The sequence below is a fragment of the Dipodomys ordii genome, unplaced genomic scaffold, assembly GCF_000151885.1.
Source record: "Dipodomys ordii isolate 6190 unplaced genomic scaffold, Dord_2.0 Scaffold25, whole genome shotgun sequence".
Lineage (NCBI taxonomy): Eukaryota > Metazoa > Chordata > Mammalia > Rodentia > Heteromyidae > Dipodomys > Dipodomys ordii.
In genome coordinates, this window is record NW_012267241.1 from 10899877 (window position 1) to 10921051 (window position 21175).

Here is a 21175-nt window from a genome sequence, read left to right on the forward strand (position 1 = left end):
ACATCTGCTGTGATTAAAATAAATTGAATTTATGCATCAATATTATCTTTTAGAGCAGTTAAGCTTTATCATATGTCAAAATTATCTAAACATATACTAAGCCTGTGTTGATAACATAACATTTACTTATTTGATGGGAAAAAATACTTTTGCATCAACGTGGCACTTGGATTTTACCTAGAATGATGGAATAAAGGCATGTTTAACTCAACTCTAGCAGTAATAAGTCTCAGGGTTGAGACTTGTAAGTCAGTGTTTTGTAAGTCAATGGCTTTTCGGGTTGCACTGGTGGCAACCATGTCTTCTAATTTGAATGATTAGTGAAGCTGGGTGATTGACAACAGGTCACCTGAATAGAAAGAAGTTGTCAATGCACAGTTTTTCTTCACTTTCACAATTTCATTATAGATAGTTCCCTGAATTCCAAAAGGCCTTTTATAAGTGTTGTGGTTTTCTTTCCTAAAGAGTAAGGTTATTTATATTACATATAATTTTCTTGCCTTTATAAGATTCAGAGAATATGACTATTCACAACACAGACATGTTTCTGTGGATGTGCTAGTGTTTTTTGTTCTTTGTGCATCTCTACTAACTTTTGCTCTGTGATAACTCAGTTCATTTTCAATAATGTCTTATAAAAGAAGTTTCACCTTGTTTTTAGTTACCGGACTCAACATTTCTTGTAATATTAGGCCTCTCTCTCTCTCTCTCTCTCTCTCTCTGTATCTCTCTTTCTCTGTGAATCAGTCTCTCCTTTTCTCCCTCTTGCTTCATACTCTCATCTCATGTGAATTGTATAAGGATTGCTGTTTCTGAGTAATTAATTAATTAACTAATTTCTATTGGATATTTCATTTTCCTTATAACAATATTTTCTTGCCATCAAAAAACTTACTGTTGACATTTGAAATGTCTCTTTTTATTTGCGTGACTATTTTTAAACTCTGATAAATTGCTTTATATTTTTATGAAGTCATAGCTCTAAATTTACATGGTTTCTTTTTTCTTTTTTACTTTTTATTTCATTTTAATTTACTTTTATTTTGTCATAAAGTTGATGTACAGGGGAGTTACAGTTATATCAGTAAGGTAATGAGTACATTTCTTGTTTAACATTTTTACCCCCTCCTTCATTTTTTCCCACTTCCCCCTCTCTGGCCCCCTGCACCCCCAAATCGTAAATAGTGTCTTGGGAGTCAATCCTATTGCATTGTATCACCCTTTATCCTTTGTTTAGCATTAAGAGGCCTTTCTTATTTTTGTATAGATGTTTAATATAGCTATAACTTTTTCCTTTGAAGTTTATCTTTTTAAGTTAATTTTTATTTGATTTTTTAAAAACTAGTTTAATAATAGATTTTTAAAACTTGTTTCAAACTAGTTTCAAAAGATGTTGCAATCATTTTCCTGCTTCCACTCAACCAGGATTGCAAATTAAAAGTTGATTAACAAATGCTGCCCATTCTATTTTCATGTAAAAATTTAACTACATGCAGTGGCATATTAAAAAGTTCTAAGAATTCTTCTTTTAGTTTTACCCCAGGAACACTGATTCTAACCTGTCCCTGATTAGCAGGCATATATGGTGACATACTGCAGAATCCTAGAAAGTAGTTAATATCTTGGTGCTATATGATGTGCTTTGTAAATTAGGGCCAGTAGGTTTATGTACATGTCTTAACTATTATTTTTATCTAGTTAATGATCCTCTAGATAATTCATGAGCCACTAGTATTGGAAAACTTCTGGGGGGCAGGGATTAGGTATCATAATTCTTATATTCCCTAAAATATCCAGCAGAAATCCACAGAAATATTCAATATATAAGCACCAAAAACAATCAAAATGCACATTTCTTCAATAGCAAAGTAATATAGTAAAGTGACATAGAATTTATTAACTCATGAAGTCACTTTTTCATAGAAATTCATATTTCTACTTGATAATAATTTATTATTTTATGCTTAAGACAAAAATAGTCATTGGATATTAACAAGTTAAATACATTTTGTTAGAAAAATGTAAGTGATCTTCAATATAATCACTATAAAATTATTTGATGTGAGTCAGAGGGGAAATAATAATTTAATAGATGATATTGACCTATGATATGACTTAACATCATGAAAGCTAATTTGAATTGCTTGTCATTTTTTAAGTCTCAAGTCATTACCAGAAGGTGAAAGGCTTCTTTCTTTGCTCAGACAAATTCTGAATATGATCTGAGATATCTTTATGAAAATATGTACAAAACTGGACTAATATGACTTGAATAAGAAATATGGTATTTAATCTTCCTGAAGATTTGCTTGGCTTTAGTAAAACTATGATGTATAATACTTAATGCATCTTAGCTTTAATGTGTTGGATATAATACCGACATAATACAAAGTCAATAGAACTGTATCAAGAACAGAGATTAGGAAAGTTAGCATTAGACTTTAATGATTTATATCAGAACTTATTTTAGAGAGATCTTACACATACAAATTGTTCTTACAGAGCAATATTTTCCAAAATATTATTATTTAGTATTTTGAAATATCTTCAGTACTGTTACAAAATTCATATTACTATACCATAAAAAAATAACAGATATCCCCTGCCAGGCGCTGCCAGCTCATGCCTGTAATCTGAGGATCATGATTCAAAGTCAGCCTTGGCATGGAAAGTCCATGAGACTCTTCTCTCCAGTTAATCAACAGGTAACGAGAAGTGGCCTTGTGGCCCCTAGTGGTAGAGCACAAGCCTTGAGCTAAAGAGCTCAGAGACAGCACCCAGGCCCTGAAGCTAGCCCCATAACTGACAAAAAAGAACAAAGAAAAAAAATATTTCCCTATTCATAAGGAAATGGAAAAACTTGGAAAAAATATTAAGTACAGTAAGCCAGACCCAAAGAAACATAGGCTCCACAGTTTCCCTCACTTATAATAATTAGTGTATATCTAGGATAGTCCTAGCAAAGGATCACAATAGCTCAATAGCTATGTACTTATGACCATATACGACGCTGCTAATCAAAATGTACTCCAAGATAGGAAAGCAAAAGAGGTGTGTGGGGTGGGGGGTGTGCTGTTTGCAAATTTCTTTGTGCTTTCATTTTTTTCCCCCCCTGTTGTCACTGTTTTTGATTTCGGTACCCTTTGTCTTGTATATAAGTTTATCTGATTTGAGGTAAAGAAGGAGAAGCACAAAGCACAGAAACAGTGGGACAAAGGGTGAACCAATTCAACGATGGTACACACAAGATACTATGTTAGAAATGAACTTTACAACTTGGGGGAGGGGGAGGGGGAGTAGAGGAGTGGGAAAGTGGGAAGAAACAAGGGAGTGAGTTACACGGTTCCAAAAGAAATGTACTCATTGCCTACTTATGTAATTGTAACCTCAGTACATCACCTTTACAATAAAATTAAACTTAAAAAAAGAAAAAATATCCCTTTTGAAAATAACTTTCAAAGCATGATATATTCTTGCCTTCTGTTGTGTCATAAATTCTCTAAAATAGAATTTTCAATAGTTTGGAACTTGGGTTAATAAATGAAAGTCCATATTTTACAGCTATATGTTCAGCTTTGCTTTGTTTTTGCTTTATTTAATACACATTTTTCAAGTTGTAAAAAAGAAAACTAAAATGATAATAAAAGAGAACCTGAGACGGATAGAGAGAGAATGCTGATGGCAGACCATGCTCTATATTTCTGCTTCTTTTCTAGATGGACGGCTACTGTTGCTCAGTGTCTTTTTCATAAATCCAGCCTTTTAAAGGATGACATTGATCCAGTTGTCATAAACTGACACATGGAATCAGAACTCCTTTGCACAAATATTTAAGATAATAAAACTAATTGTCTATTATGTTGCAGATGGGTTTCTGTTTGTTTTAGCTTCAACTGAGTTTTTCCTCATCTATAACTGTAAGAAAACCAATATATTTGTCAATCTCATTTGGCCATTTTAAATGATTGGGCTTAGTAGTGGTTATTTTTTTTCTTCTATGAAGATTCAAATCTCTGATTCTGGATTTTGTTCAATGTACTGACTCTCATTTATGGTTGAATCATGATTGCAGTTTGGAGCCTGTGCTTTTATTGGCCATGTTTAACCTGATACAGGGATTGAAAAGCTATTTAGTTATAGTATTTGACATCATTTTTGTTTGAATCAGGACATTCAAGCAGTTTAAAATCTCAGCTATATTACAAGGTGAAAAGTTGAAGAAAAAAATAATAAGCTCTCTGGCAAGAACTGTGATGTATCTAAGATTTTTACCTTTCTGGAAAGCTATTAAGCTATCCTAGTACAATGATAAAAATAGCTGGAGGCTTCCAGGCAGGAGAGACTGGGCCAGGACAACAGAAAGCTTTTGAATGAATGTGAATTGAAATGCAGTTGACTTATATTTTTCTTTCATTAGAACTGATTCTGGAGCTCATAATTATCTGCTAACAGAGTTTCTGGACCACTCTGAACATTTTCTTGCCTATAGGGCCTTGGTCAGCTCTTCCTGGAAAATTTTTCTCTATAATCTTCTGATTAATTCTTTCATTTCATTAATGTCCGATGTCACTTTCTTAAAGAGATTGTGTCAATACACATTGTAACACAGACTGACCCCTATGCAGCATCTCCTGCCCATGGAAGCAGAGAAGCAATCACAGCCTGGTGTTCATGTATGTATTCACGAAATGTTGTCCCAAGTATGTTATAAGTTTCATTGTGATGTATTCTGTCATATGAGTTATTTAAACTGTAGTTTTTTATGCTAAGTAATTTTTTAAATTTTATTTTGCTGCAAAGGTGCTGTACAGAGGGTTTACAGTTACATAATTAATGTGCACATTTCTTGTTAAACATTGTTACCCACTCCTTAGTTTTACTCCCTCTATCCACCCCCCCTCCAGTTTGGTTCCCCCCTCGCTGAAGTTGTAAAGTTCATTTGCAACTTAGTGTCTTGTGAGTATCATTGTTGCATTGGTTCATCTTTTGTCCTTGCTTCACCATTTTGTTATTCCCTTTCCCTTCCCCAATTCAGGTAAATGTATATACAAGACAAAGGGTATCAGACTCAAGAACAGTGACAACCAGGGATAAACCAAAGGGGGAAAAAATAAAAGAAAGAACTTGATGCAGTACATTGATGACAACAGGGTCAACAACAACAACAACAACAACAAATAACACCTGTTTCCATATCTTGGAGTTCATTTCAATTAATATCATTTTATATGGTCACACTAAAGCTACCAGCACAACAGTGTTTGTTGCAGCATTATTAACCATAGTTAAGATATGGAACCAACCCAGATGCCCCTCAGTATATGAATGGATCAATAAAATGTGATGCACACACGCACACACACAAACACACACACAATCACACAATGGAATTCTATGCTTCCATCAGACACAATAATATCGCCCTATTTGTAAGGAAATGTTAAAGACTTAGAAAAAAGCATAAGTGAGGTAAGCCAGAACCAAAGAAACATAGGTTCCATGCTTTCTCTCATTTGTGATAATTAGTATATGTCTAGGATAGTCCTAGCAGAGGATCACAATTGCTCAATAGCTATGTACATAAACTGGACTTAAAAAAATTATTTTTATTGTAAAGGTGATGTTCAGAGAGGTTACAATTTCATAGATTAGGTAATGAGTAAATTTATTTCTGAACAGTGTCACTTCTTCCCTGGTTTTCTCCCAGTTTTTCCCCTACAGATCCCTGTCCCCCACAAGTTGTATAGTTTGTGTTTAACATAGTGCCTGGTGAGTATCGCTGCTGAATTACTACACCCTTTGCCCCACCATTTCTGTGCTTCCACTTACTCTCCCCCAAACAGACAAACTTACATACAAGACAGAAAGTACAGGGGCTGGAAAGGTGGCTCAGTGGTAGAGCGCTTGCCTTGCATGCATGAGGCCCTGAGTTCAATTCCTCAACACCAAATAAGCAGAAAAATCCAGAAGTGGTGCTGTGGCTCAAGTGGTAGAGCACTAGCCTTGAGCTGAAGAGATGAGGGACAGAACCCAGGCCCAGAGTTCAGGCTTCACAACTGACAAAAATAAAAATAAAGTATAAAGACAGAAAGTACAGAAATCAGAAACAGTGACAAAGGGCAGGTGGAGACAAAAAAACAAATAAGAAAGCTTCTTATTTCCATTTCTTGGAGTTCATTTTGATAAACATCACTTTATATGATAATACGCACATAGCTATTGAGCCTTTGTAATCCTTTCTTAAAAATATCTTTCTTTGGTCTTACTTGTGAATGTTTAGAGTTTAATTCATAATCGTTTCCCTCATTTGAAGTAATTAGAACATGTCTATAAATCTACAAGTAAATACAATGGATAGGAAAAGACAAAACAATTAAACTGTATTAATTTTCACAAGCATAAAGATTTTCTATTATATTTTTATATTCCTTTATGAGTTGTGATAAGCTGCTTGATTTATAAACTCATAAAAAATTGAACAGAAATTCACAAGATGATTCTGTGCCTCTTTGCCCATTATCCCCCAAGGTTATATGAGCATTGTACAAAAATTTAATATAATAAAACAAAAAATCAACAAAGGGATGACATACATCAAGTAGTGTTGTACTCATGAACTGATACGTGAAATTGTAATATCTTTGTGTACATCTGCTTAAGGATAATAAAAATATAATTAAAAGAATCCATGTTCATACAAATCATACTGGTTATTTCCATTTCACCAGTAATACATGCAGACATTTTGTGAATAGGAAGTTATGAAATCTTATCAGATGTGTAACTACCATTACAACAAAGATGTTTTTCCTCTACCATTACAGGATTCCTTGGTATTACCTTGGTAGCTCCAAGTGACCAGAAATTTATTCTTTATCACTAAAATTATGTGATCTTATAAATAGAAATTGAATCACACAAAATCCTTTGACATTGGCATTAGTTTTTCCCAGCGTGTTAAGTTGGGATTCATACCAATTGTGGATAGTCTTTTCCCTCTTTTTTGTTGACTGTGATGAATGGCATGAATATATCACAGTTGGTTTAACAATACACTCACTTCAAGATATTTAGGTCACATTCAGGTTTGGACTATTCTGGTTACAGCTTCTAAGACTATTCATGTACAAGTTTCTGAGTGAAAATACATTTTTTCAAAGGTAAGATGTTAAGAGTACAATTACAGGATCACACTGAAAAAGACCACCCTTAGTGCTTAAAGGAGCTACCAACTATTCTCTAGACTGTGTTATTTTACATTTGAACCAGCAATTACAAGTGACTCTATGTCTTTGCTAGTATCTGATGTTATAACTATTAGGGCTTTGTTTTGCACCTCGTACTTCTCTTATTACATGGGTAGGAATGGAAGTTCCAGTTTCTCACCAGGCCTCGACAGATCACTCTCTCTCAGTGGGTGTACTGCCTTGTTACTTCCTCTGTGCTCTCCTCAGACATGTAATAGGGTATGGCCTCATCACTGTTGGTTACTGTTATACTTGCTTTGCTATCACCCTAGTAGGGAAGGGAAAAGGGCCCCATACTGATGCAGTCAAATTTTATACTTTCCATACTTCAATATGTAACGTTATGAAAGGTGAAATGTATTTGCTCCATAGCAATTGCACTTTATGGGGTACCTGTGAGTCTGTTGGTGTTTGTAATTTAATTGGCTTTGCGTACTGGGTTTCCTTGGACTTTGTGCATGGCGAGAGTTGTTTTGTTTTGCTTTCATAAGGTTTATGTCATCAGACTTTAATCAATGGGAAGCCTTCACAATATTTTATTTCTGTCTTCTTCCATTTCTTAAAATGTAGTTTATTGGACAATAGTTTGTAACAGGTTCAAGTTTCTAGTATGGTTTGTAAAGACTGAAATCTGTCTTCTGTTGTCAAAATTTGAGGTTTTATAATAATATAATACATAATATATAATGTATAATTACTTCTACTAATTATTATTACTTTGATCTATGAAACATAGAGGTTACTTCAGTTCTTGAAGCCACATTTAGGCCAGGCTAGCCTTAAAATAGGCAGTCTTCGTATTTCACTTCACAGTCTGGGATTACAGACATTCACCACAAAATCAAGATTGTTTATAAGATTTTGTGTGACTTTCATTCAGTATTTCCCAGCCTCTTAACTGACTGACTTGGGCCAGATATTGACCTGAATTCCCTCTCTAATTTTCTGTATTCTCCCATGTATCATTCCATGTATTTATTGCCTTATTAATTCTTACGTGCTTTTATGAAGATTCGAAAGATGTAGTTTAGACATATTTTATTTAAGTAGTGGTTTGTGACATATTTTCCAATTTGCCCAGTTCTACATTAATTGGAAAGTCAACTTTTTCTTTTTATTATTTATATTGTCATTTTTGTATAGAATAAGAATTCACATACTTTTTCAACTACCATTTTCATGAAATTGGCATCTGTGAAATAGATTAGTTTATTTGAAAACACACAAAGTAAAACAGTGAAAGATGTCACTTCTGTGCTATAGAGAGATCTCGTTAGTGTTACCATGAATTATTTTTAGAATCCAGAAAACAGGTGAGACAATGAAAGAAATACGAACAGGAATCGTATGTTTAATGAAATTAAATTTATTAATTGTGCATAATTACATTATTATGCTTTTGCCTTTAAAAATTCATAAAGTATTTGAAATATAATAGTATTTTATCTGACAGTTTCTTAACCATGACCAAAGGTAGATTATCAAGAAAATGGATGTCTATGGAATACACATTGATCACATGTTGATAATTGCTGAAATTGGCTAGTGAATATATTGTTATACTACAAATTTCTATATTTTATGGATTTTATTTTGCCCGTAATATTTTGGAAATCAAGCAAGGGAAAGTATAACAGAGATGGTAGTAAGGTTGAAATAATACCACATGAAATGAAAACATCACAGGTTCCAACTTTGCACAGATCTTTGAACCCGCAACTACAATGACCAATACTAAACTATCTCGGTGTTAGGAAGGCATATTTTTAAAGTTACCAGTAAAGGAAGGTAATGAGGGTTTTTGGCCTTAATGATATTTCCTATGATATTACAGTATTCCTAATAGGAAGTGTGTAGTGATGAATTCCTTGTATTTTAAACATACTTTAGAATTGACTTTTGTGTATATGAAATATATTGGTAATATTGAAAACTCATTCTCCTTCCACCAGTTCATGAAATGTGGAAGAAATTACTAATGAAATTAAAAACAAATTAATTTTAATTCATACTTTTTATTTGTTTTTCATCTTTCTCATTAGGTTTCAGAATCCCATCAATAATCATGCCTGAAAAAGATACAACTCCCTCTACTCCCCCTGGACTTAATAAAATCGAGACAGGTAAGTTTTCTTTTTAAAAAATTATTAATTTACTTTACTGCCATTATAGAAGCAATGTACAGAGGCTTTACAATTTCATGAGTCAAGTAATGAGTACATTTCCTTGGGTATGGTGTCTTCTGTTTCTCCATTCTCTCCTAGTCCCTCCCTCCCACCCACCATCAGTGTTCAGGGAGCTCCACTGTTGACACTTTTTTACCTTTTTTCCCTTGAGTTCTGTACCCTTCCCCCAACCTTTCCGAAGATGTACATTTGAATATATTATACATAAGGTAAAGAAGACAGAATCAAAAACTAAAAGAAAGTAAGAAGAGGTCTCTTGCTTCTATGTTATTGCGTTTGTTTCAGTATGCATATTATTTTATAAAAAGAAGAGGTATTTAAGCATTGTGTTTTTGTGTTTCTCACCTTAGAGTATCCTCTTTTAGTCTCACTGAGTGTGAGTGCCTAGAATCCTGCAAAATTGAGCATTTCCCAGCGCACTTGAGATCTATTTTCTGCATATCAGAGAGAACATGTGCCATTTTTTGCTGTTTGGCTTACATTACTTAACATGATTTGTTCTAGTTCCATCCATTTCTTTGCAAATGGAATCATTTTATTCTTTCCAATGTCTGTGTAAAATTCCATTGTGTATAGGTACTACACTTTTAGATCTACTTATCTATTGTGGAGCATCTGCACTCTTCTTGTCATACTGTTGGGAATAGTGTGGCAATGAGCATGGATATGCAGGTGTACTTATCATATCTTGGCTCATGATGTTCAGAGTAGATACCCAGGAGTAGTTATGGCTGAGCCATAGGGAAGCTCTATGTTTAGTTTTTTGAGGAACCCCTAGACTGCTCTCCAGACCGGTTGTATGAGTTTACATTCCCAACAACAGTGTAGTAGGGTTCCTTTTTTCTCACATCCCCAACGATATTTGTTGTTGTTCATATTTAAAATATTGGGCAATCTTACTGATGTGAGATGAACTCTCAGAGTTGTTTTGATTTGTATTCCATTTATGGCCAGGAAATATGATCATTTCTTAACATTTTTCTTAACATATATGTATATGTTTTTATTATAAAATACTGTACAGAGGGGTTACAGTTACATGAGGAAGGTAATGAGTACATTTCCTATTGAGCATTATTACCTCTTTCTTTGTTTTTCCCCTACCATCCCTTCCCTCCCCACCTGCGCAACTCTTCCTTCTCTGCACCCCTGAAGTTATACAGTTCATTTTCAAAATAGTGCCTTGGACATCTCATTCTTACAATGGATCAACCTGTATCCTTATTTCAGAATTTTGTTATTTCCCTTCTCTCCCCAAATTAGAAAAATGTATATACAAGATGCAGGGCACTAGAATCAAATACAGTGACAAAAGTAGTTATACTGTGGGGGAATAACATACAAAAAATCATAGTACATTATAAATATGTTTTAAAAATAGCAAGAAAGAAAAAAATCATTTGTGTCCCTATCTTGGGGTTCATTTTTCTATACATCATTTTATATAATCTTATGTACATAGCTTTTGACATTTTCTGCTGGTCCTAGACATATACTAGATATTATAAGTAAGGGAAACCATGGGACCTATGTTTCTTTGGGCCTGGCTTACTTTACTTAACATCCAAGTCTTTCCATGTCCTAACAAATGAGGCGATGTCATTCTTTCTGATGGAGGCATTGAATTTCATTAAATATATATATACATACCATGTTTTCTTGATCCATTTGTCCACTGAGGGGCATCTAGGTTGGTCCCATATCTTAGCTATAATGAATCATGCTGTGATAAACATAGTTGTGCTGGTAGCTTTAGTATAGTCTTGTTTGTGACACTTTGGTTAAGTGCCTAAAAGTGGGTTTGTTGGACATAGGGGAACTCTATGTATAGTTTTTGAGGAACCTCCATACTGCTTTCCAAAGTGGTTTAACAAGTTTACACTCCCACCAACAATGCAGTAGGGTTCCCTTCTGGCCACATTCCCTCCAACATCTGTTGTTATTAGAGTTCTTGTTTGTAGAAATTTTAACTGGCGTGAGGTGGAGTCCCAATGTTGTTTTGTTTTGTATTTCTTGTATGACTAGAGAAGTTGAGTTTTTCTTTATGTGTCTATTGGCCATTCTTATTTCCTCTTCAGAGAAGTTTCTTTGTAAGTCTTAGCCCACTTATTAATCAAGCAATTGTTTCTTTGAGAATTTCTTGTTGGGGGATTTAATTTTCTGAGTTCCCAGAATATTTTAGATATGAGGCCCTTATCTGTTGTATGGCTAGTGAAGATCTTCTCCCAATCCATGGGTTTTCTATTGATCTTCCTAGCTATATCCTTTGCCATGCAGAAGCTCTGCAGTTGCATGCAATCCCATTTGTCCAACCTTTCTTGGATTTGTTGTGCTTCTGAGTTTTTGTTAAGAAAATTTTGCCCTGTTCCAAGGAGCTCTAGAGTTTCTCCAATTCATTCCTGTAATGTTTTCAGGGTGTCTGCCTTGACTCCGAGGTCTTTGATCCATTTGGAGTTGATTCTGGTTCAGGGTGATATATAAGGATCTAGCTTTAGTTTCCTACAGGTGTTTAACCAATTTTGCCAGCACCATTTACTGAAGATGTTGTCTTTCTTCCATTCTACTTGTTAGCTCTCTTATCAAAGATTAGGTAGCTATAGGTCTATTGGGTCATTTGTGGGTCATCAGTTCTATTCCATTGGTCATCAGGTCTGTTCTTCTGCCAGTACCAAGATGTTTTGATTGCTATGACTTTTTAGTAGAATTTGAAGTTTGGTATTGATATTCCTCCAGCACAGTTCTTTCTGTTAAGTATTGTTTTTTCAATTCAGGGTCTTCTATTGTTCCATATGAATTTTTGGGTTGCTTCTTCTATTTCAAAGAAGAATGAGCTTGGAATATTGATAGATATTGCATTGAATTTGTAGCTAGCTGTAAGCAGTATTGCCATTTGCACGATGCTAATCCTCCCAATCCAGGAGTATGGGAGGTTTTTCCGCTTCCTTAGTTATGCTTTAATTTCCTTTTTCAAGTTTTTAAAGTTTTCATCATAGAGGTCCTTCACTTCTTCAGTTTTATGAACTCCTAAGTATTTTATTTTTTTGTGGGGATATTACAAAAGGTCTTGCTTTCCTGATTTCAACTGCACTCTTCTCGCTATTGACATACAGAAAGGCCATTGATTTTTCAGGGTTAATTTTTGTATCCTGCTTCTTTGCCAAAGTTTCAGATCAGCTTGAATAAATTGGAAGTGGAGTCCATGGACTTCTTTAAATACAAGATCATGTCATCTGCCAAGAAGGAGAGTTTTACTTCATCTTTCCCTATTTGTATCCCCTTTATATTTGTATTTTATTGCTTTTTCTAGACATTCTAATACTAAATTGAAGAGAAGTGGAGAGAGTGGATTCTTGCTTTTATCATGAATTTAGAGGAAATAACTTTAGCTTTTCACCATTAAGTATAATGCTGGCTGTAGGTTTGTCATACACAGTCTTTATTATATTGAGGAATGTTCCATGGATTCCTAGTTTCTCTTGAGCTTTCATTATAAAGGGGTGTTGGATCTTGGCAAATGATTTTTCTGCATCTATTAAGATAATCATGTAGTTCATATCCTTGCTCTTGTTGAAGTGATTACTTATATTAATTGATTTGCATATATTGAACCAGCTTTGTATCCCTGAAATGAATCCTGTTTGATCATGGTGTATGATGTTTTTGATAAGTTGTTGAAGTCCATTGGCCAAATTTTGTTGAGGAGTTTTGCATTAATGTTTATCAAAAAAATGAGTCTATATTTCTTTTTGTTTGATGCGTCCCTTCCTGGGTTTGGGAGGAGGATTATGATGGCTTCCTAGAAAGAGTTTGGTAGTGAACTTTCACTTTCAATTTTATTGAGGGTTTGGAAGAGTATTGGTGTGCGTTCTGTGTTGAAGGCTTTATAGAATTCAGCTGTAAGTCATCGGGTTCTGGGATTTTCTTGGGTGGGAGGTCTCTTAGTGCTGTTTCTATTTCGATGCTTGATATGAGTCTGTTAACTTGGTTTAAATTATCTTATTGTAGTTTGGGCATGTCAATATTTGCTAGAAATTAATGCATTTCTTCCAGATTCTCAAGATTATTAGCATAAATGTTTGAGAAGTATTCCCTTACGATGTTCAGAATCTTGGTTATTTCTGTGTTGATGTTACCATTTTTATCTCTTGAGTTTGTTTGTTTGGGTGTGTGCTCTTCTTTTTCTAATAGAATTTGTTAAGGGTCTGTCAATTCTTTCATCTTTTTCAATAATTTTTGTTGATTCTTTCTATGTTTTTTAAACTCTAATTCATTTAATTATGATTTAATGTTAATTATTTGTTTCCATCTACTGGATTGGGGTTTAGCGTGTTGCTCTTTTTCAAGGAGCTTCAGGTGCCTTGTTAAATTGTTGATTTCAGATCTCTCCAATTTGTTGATGTAGGAACTCTGAGTACTGCCTTTGCTGTGTCCCAGGGGAGCTGATTATTTGTGTGTTCATTTTTCTTAAATATTTTGAACATTTGAATTTCCTTTCTAACCTCTTCCATGACCCACTGGTGGTTCAAAAGTGTGTTGTTCAGCCTCCATGTGTTACAGGATTTTCTTTGTTGGTTGTTGGTGTTGAATTCTCATTTTATTCCCTTGTGGTCTGAGAGAATGCAGGGCATGAATTCAATGTTTCTGAAAGTGACAAATTTTCTTTTTGATCTAAAATGTGGTCTACTTTGGACAATGTTCCATGTGTTGCTGAGAATAACATGTATTCTTATGCTGCTAGGTGAAATATTCGGTAGATAGATGTCAGTTAAATCTAGTTGATCTATGCAGTTGTTTTTATCTGAGTTTTCTCTGTTGAGCTTTAGCCAGGTTGATCTATCCAGCAGACACATTGTTTTGGTAAGGTCCAAAATAATTAATGTCTTTGAATCTATGTGAGATTTGAGGGAAAGTAGGGTTTCTTCGATAAATTTTGGTGCTCCATTATTTGGTGGATATTTATATTTGTTATATCCTCCTGAAGGACAGATCACTTAATTAGTATGTAATGACCTTCTTTATCTCTTTTCACTAATTTTAATTTGAAGTTTATTTTATCTGATTACAACTTTTGCGTGTTTCTGGGGACCAGTTTGCTTGGTAGATTTAATTCCAACCGTTCACTTTCAAAATGTTTTTGTGGGTAAGGTGTGTCTCTTGAAGGCAGCAGACGGAAATATCTTGCTTTTTGATCCAACTAGACAATCTATGTCACTTAATTGAAGAGTTAAGTCCATTGATACTGAGAGTTAGGATTGAGAGGTTTTTGGTAGTTCCTTCTTGGGTGCTGTGCCAACTGGGTTCTTCCTATGATTCTTGGATTCTCTGTTTGGGGACTGTTTCTTGGCCTTTATTGTGCTCTTGTTGGTTTTCTTGTGTAGGACATCTTTAAATATCTTTTGTAGGACTGGTTTGGTGGAGATATATTGTTTCAACTTTTCTTTGCTGTGGACAGTTTTTATTTGACCTTCTGTTAGGAAGGAGAGTTTTTCTGGGTACAGCAGTCTTGGATGATAGATGCTTGTCTTTAGAGAGTGGCATACATCATTCCAGGCTCTTCTTGCTTCCATTGTCTTTGCTGAGAAATATGAAGTTATTCTGTTTTCCCTTTATAAGTGATTGATGTTTTCTTCTTGACAGATTGAAGGATCCTTTCCTTAGTCTCAAGTGATCCTGTGCATATTACAATATGATGGTGGGATGTCTTGTTCTGGTCTCGTGTATTTGGGGTTCTAAAGGATTCTTGATCTGAATGGGCCTATCTTTTTGCATGTTTGCATGGGAAGTTCTCTACTAGGATTCTGTTAAATAAATTTTCTAGACCTACTTCTGTCTCTAAGTGCTCTTCTACAGGCATTATTCTCAGATTAGGCCTTCTGATGGTGTCTTCTAAATGTTGAATAGATCAATCATATTTCTTGGACTTGTTTTGAATACTTGTCTGTTCTTTCTCTATAATATCTAGGCTGTCTTCAATCCCACAGATTCGGTCTTCTATATGGTCTAACTTACTGTCAAACTTTCTAATTTGTTTTTTATTTCCTTTCCTTCTAATTGGTTGGCTTTGAGGGCTTCAAATTCTTCATTAGAGCTTTGTTTTAGATCTTGTATGAACTTCTTTACTTCCTTCTTTTGGTTTTCAGTGTTCATTCTCAAAATCCTTAGTTGAATGGATATTGTTTCATTGGACTTCCTTTCCTTCTGTTGGGCTCCATTCAGCATTCCCTTTGTGGCCTCCCTGGATTCCTTCAGCTCTCTGTTTGTGGATTTGATTCCATGAATGCCTCAATTAATCTCTGTCTATTTTCATCCCACTCACAAAATTCCTATATTAATCTTTGCTTAGCTTCCTCACGCTCATGAAATTCCTATATTAATCTTCAGTTAACCTCATCACACTCATGCTTTTCCCTATCCCACTCATACATTTCCCTATTATGCTTACACAGAGTCCCTTGTAGGCTTTCAATCTTTTCATTCAGCATGTATACCAGTAGTGTTTGTAGAGCATTTTGGGAACTTTCATCTGGATTATTCATTATCTGCTCTGTTAACTAATTATCATGAGTAGGAGTTGAGATACCTGGACTTGCCATTTTTCTTGTGTTTCTCCGGCTTGTGCTGCCCATTTGTTGAAAAGCAAAACCAGTTTTGCTCTAGAACAGTATTTTAAGGTACACATGAACCAGAACCCAGTACTTGCACAAATTGATGCAGTCAAAATGAGTACAGATAAAAATCTATGTCAACAATTAAAATCTAGGTCAACAACAAACAACTATGGATTAATAGACTAAGAACTTCAAAGGAGTCAGCAGACCAGAATTTAATAGGTTTAGGAAAAAATGTGGGGAGAAAACAAGATTTGAATGTGGGGAAGGGAAAGGAGAGAGGGAATTTAACCAAGACTTAAATTAGAGAGAGGAAATGGATAGAAGGAAAGGAGAAATAAAGAAATTAAAAAATGAAAAAATTAAAATTAAAAATTAAAAAAATGAAACACTTAAAATATGTAAGTGTAAAGACATGATACTGAGAGAGGAAAAGGATAGAAGGAAAGGAATAGAGCAATAAAAAGGAAAAATGAAAAAATAAAAATATTAAAAATTAAACACTTAAAAATTATATAAGCATAAAGAAATAATACTATATTACACTATACTATACTATAATACTATTACAGGAGTTAAGGCTGTGAATTGAGTAATTAATTTCTGAATTAAGTATATACACAATCAAGGATAAGGTCTAATAATAGAAGATAGGTATATATCTGGGGATGAACAGCACAGCAATTAAGTCACACAAAAATAAATAAATAAATAAATAAAAATTTAAAAAAGACCAAAAGGGAAAAAGTCAAAAGATTTAAAAAAAAACACTCATACACATCTAAAATAAAAATGCTGAAACTAATAGAAAACTATTTTCAAAAAAATTTTAAAAATTAGGTAGAAAAAAAGAGTTCCTCGATTTTTTTTTGTCAGGGAGATCTTGTGTCTCCCCTGTTCTGTAACCAGTCTTTTGGTGGAGTTTCTGGTTTGCTGTGGTGTTTGGTTTTCCTGTGACTTGACTGGTTTCTTAAGTCAGTTTGTTTGAGCAAGCAGAACAAAGCTCTGCCTTACCAAGGATTTTATGACCCTCCTCCTAGGCTAATTCAGTGGGAAGGAGGTCTGTTCTCAAAAGAGGGAGATGGCTGTTTCCTCTAGCTTGGAGTTGCTGTGATGGGTAGGGTTGAGGTTTGTCAGCAATTGGTAGCTTTTTCCTGAGGGGCTAGCTCCTGAGACACTCACACAGCCCAGCCTGGAGCCATTCTCAGAATTTAGGTTTACTTAGTTTCAATTCTTTTTCTTTTACCCCTCTTGCTGCTGGGTCTGCTGTCTAGGCTGCAGTGGGGTGGGGCAGCCTCTGACTCTGTGTATCCAGTGAAGAAAGCCACTCTTCTTTGGGCAAAGATTCCTCTGCCTGGGAAGGGCAACTTTCTCCTGGGTAGAGCTGAACCAGGAAAGTCAGGTTCCTGTGAACTGTTGAATGGATCCTATTGTCATCTTCCAAGGCCTGAGTTACATGCTGGGCCTTTGTCAGTATCAAAGATGGTAGTTCTTTTCCAGTGGTGAGGGAGGGGGGATACCTTCCCACTGAGAAAGAGTGAGAATGTCTTGGGTTACTCACACCTATCCCTTGGTTTCTGGGCCATCCATGGTCTGCCACTGTGATCAGCAGGATGAAGATTTGTGCTCCTTGTCAGTTCTTGCTGGCAGTGAGTAGAATCTGCTTGCACACTAACTCTGGCACATTTCTCCCAGGCTCTGTCTGTTGATATGGCAGCTGCAGCAGCAGCCTCTGTTGGCACCACAGACAATGGCAAATGCTCGAATCTGTCTCCTTAACCAAGCTGCTTGATTTTTCCTCTCTGTCCAAACTCTCTGTACTATGATGGCACATTTGGTGTGACTCTCTAGCCTAAGACTTTTCACTGGGACACTAAAACTGCTTTCTATGTGACAGCTTGTTTAGCCCCCAACTTCTCCTCTGCCATCTTCCTCCATCTGCACATTTTTCTTTGCCATTCTTACCTCTTCTGAGAAGTCTCTCCTTAGTTCCCTTGCCCATTTAGTAATTATTTTATTAGGTTTGGGAGGGGTTATTTTCTTGAGATCATATATATATATATATACATATATATATATATATATATATATATATATATATTGGGTAGTAGGCCTTTGTTGGATATATTACTGGTAAAAGTATTTTACCATTTTGTTGACTATCTTTCTAGCTTAGTAATTATATCTTTAACTGTGCAGAAACTTTTTATTTTGATGCGGTCCCACTAGTCACATCCCTCTCCTATATGTTGTACCTCTGGGACTCTAATCAAGAAGTTTCTATCTATACCTACAAGTTCTAATTTTCTCCTACTCTTTTGTATAGTAGTTTCAAAGTTTTCTTAAATTGCTTTTAAAAAATAGATCATAAGCTGGTCACCTGTAGTTCATGCCTGTAATCCTAGCTATGCAGGAGGCTTAGATATGAGGACTACTATTTGAAAACAGCCTGGGCAGGAAAGCCCATGAGACTCTTATATCTAATAAACTACTCTGAAAAAGCCAGAAGTAGTGCTATGGCTCAAGTCAGTAACAGCACCCAGGCCTTGACTTCAAGCCCCAGGACTGGCAAAAAATAATAACTGGACTTCATATCACTTACAGAAAACAAAAGTTACAAAAATAATTGTCTTTACAGGATCTATAAAATCAAACTTTACCTTGACTAGGAAAGTAAGGTTATAGAAAGGAGATAACAGTTCTAAATCTGTATTCTCACTAGTAATTGATGTTTTTAATAAAACTGTATTATGTACTAGAACAGGTAGGCAGGAAATGATGGTGTGCTCAGGTGAGCAATTCTGAGCTTATGTGATAATCTTCTCAACTCCCCTCATTGGTAGCCATGAAATAAGCCATGACTCTTTGAGATAATTGAGGTAGATTGATTATAAAACCTCTACCAGTCTGGGCACCAGTGTCTAATGCCTGTAATCCTAGCTACGTAGGAGGCTGAGCTCTGAGGATCATAGTTCAAAGCCAGCCTGGGCAGGAAAGACTGTGAGACTCTGATCTCCAATTAACCACCAGAAAACCGGAAGTGACACTGTGGCTCAAGTGGTAGAACACCAACATGAGCCGAAGAGCTCTGAGACAGCATCCAGGCCTAAAACTCAAGTCCCATGACCAGCCAAAAAAAAAAAACCCCTCAAACAAACAAAAACAAAAACAAACTTCTATGAGCATCCCTTTGAAGATAAACATACAAAATTTAAAATGCAAAGACTGACATTTGAACAAAAAACTGTACTTGACTTTATAGCACTATTTTGCACTCCTGATTTTCACACTGCATTCTGACAATTTTATTTTTTGCCAGTCCTGGGTTTGAACTTAGGTCCTGGGTGCTGTCCCAGAAATTTTGTTTTACCCAAAGCTAGCAATCTACCACTTGAGCCACTGCACCATTTTCAGCTTTCTGGAGTAGTTTATTGGAAATAAGAGTCTCAAGGACTTTACTGCCCAGAATGGCTTTGAACTGCAATCCTCAAATCTCAGTCTCTTGAGTAGCTAAGCATAGGTCTACAGATGTGAGCCAATTGTGACAGCACTGACAACTTTTATTCTGTATCATGTAAGTAATACATGTCTTTGTATGACTTAGAACAGGGGACAAAAATTACAGAAATGACCCCAAATCTGGACTGCAAGTATTTGTGTTTTACAGACCCAAATTTAATATCTGCACTATTTGAAAAGAATTGTGAAAACAAACAAAAAAAATGAAGCAGAATATGTAGCAGGGACTGTGGACCACTTAACCTAAAATTTTCATCTAGGCCTTTGCAGAAGATATTTGCCAATCTTGGCATAGATCTCAGTCTTTATCATTTGGGGAATAAAAAACAGTCTGAATATTCGTTATCCGTTGCTAAACTGACACTTACGTTGTAACCATGAAATGTACTGGCACATAAATCAAATCATTCATTCATCATAGCTTGCTTGGGCATGAGCCTTCTGTTGTCAGGTAGGCTCAGTGTGACTCACTGCTGCCTCTCAACTAGTCCAAAAATAAACCAGGAATCATTATTGATCTTGCAAGTTTGGGCCGAGTCATTTCCTGTGCTTAAGAGTCTTAACTGGGAAAACTAGAAAACTCTTACCTGGGCTATGTTATCTACCATAGTTCAGCAGGCAATGATGGTCTTTGCAGGATGTGGTCAAAGTTTCAAGATGGGTAATAGAAGCTTCAAAGGCCTCTGGAATTCAACACTCTGAACAGGTACTTTATCATTACTGCCATATTTTTATTGATCCATTCCAGTGGATCCAGAGGTGCCCAGGCAGTAAGGTTAAGAAATTAGTCTAGTTAGTCTTATTGCTGTAACTGAATACCCATGACTGAGTAGTCTATAAGAAAATGTTTATTTGGGTTTGTGCTTCTGGTTGCTAAGAGTACTAGTAGCATCTGCTCAGCTTCTGATGAGGCCTCATGCTGCTTCATAACACCCCAAAAGTGGAGGAAGGCTGGAGGTGGAGATGAGCACACAGGCCTGAGTAGAAAACACATACATGAATTCATGAGCAGCCTGGACTCAATATTCTTCCCAACACAACAGTTGAGTAATCCATTCCTCTTCAAGACATAGTCACCTCTTATAGTTCCTGTCACCTTTCAACTCTGTTACATTGGGGGCCAAGGTTTCACTTGAATTTCAGAAGGGATGAAACATATTCAAGCTGTACCACCACCTGCTGTACCAGCATCTCCCTATGGAACATGGCCATAAGTAACATGACTCATCAGGTGAGTGCTCAAAGAAGGAAATGATTGGCCTTGTCACCATAACCATATTACCTATCATCTTCAATATTGCCAAACTTGTGTGGGGACAGAGAAAAAACTATCAGGGGTTGGATCTTAATGGGAGAGGGTTAGGCTAATGAGGATAAATGAGGCTGATGATCAACAAAATATATTATTTGCAACTATGAAAATAAAACAGTGAAATCTGTTAAGATTGTTTTGAAAAGGGAAAAAGGGGCAGGGAGAGTAGTAGAGATTGGAATACACTGTAAACAGTGTGCATATTCATAATAAAATCCCTACCTGTATGGCAAATATAAACTCATATGAAAAGCTATTGTCATAATTCCAAACATAAAGTTCACAATGGATTTCTTATAAAAT

At 35.5% G+C, this 21175-nt stretch overlaps 1 protein-coding gene across 1 annotated transcript in view; it reads left to right on the top strand.

Moving 5' to 3' along the window:
* The window catches only part of Ccdc178 (coiled-coil domain containing 178), a 302072-nt gene that overhangs the window by 12811 nt on the left and 268086 nt on the right, over positions 1-21175 (top strand). Inside the window, exons 2-3 of the mRNA XM_013014802.1 lie at positions 4581-4700; positions 9290-9370. Coding sequence (XP_012870256.1) covers positions 4581-4700; positions 9290-9370 — 201 coding nt within the window. The remainder of the gene's footprint in view (positions 1-4580; positions 4701-9289; positions 9371-21175) is intronic.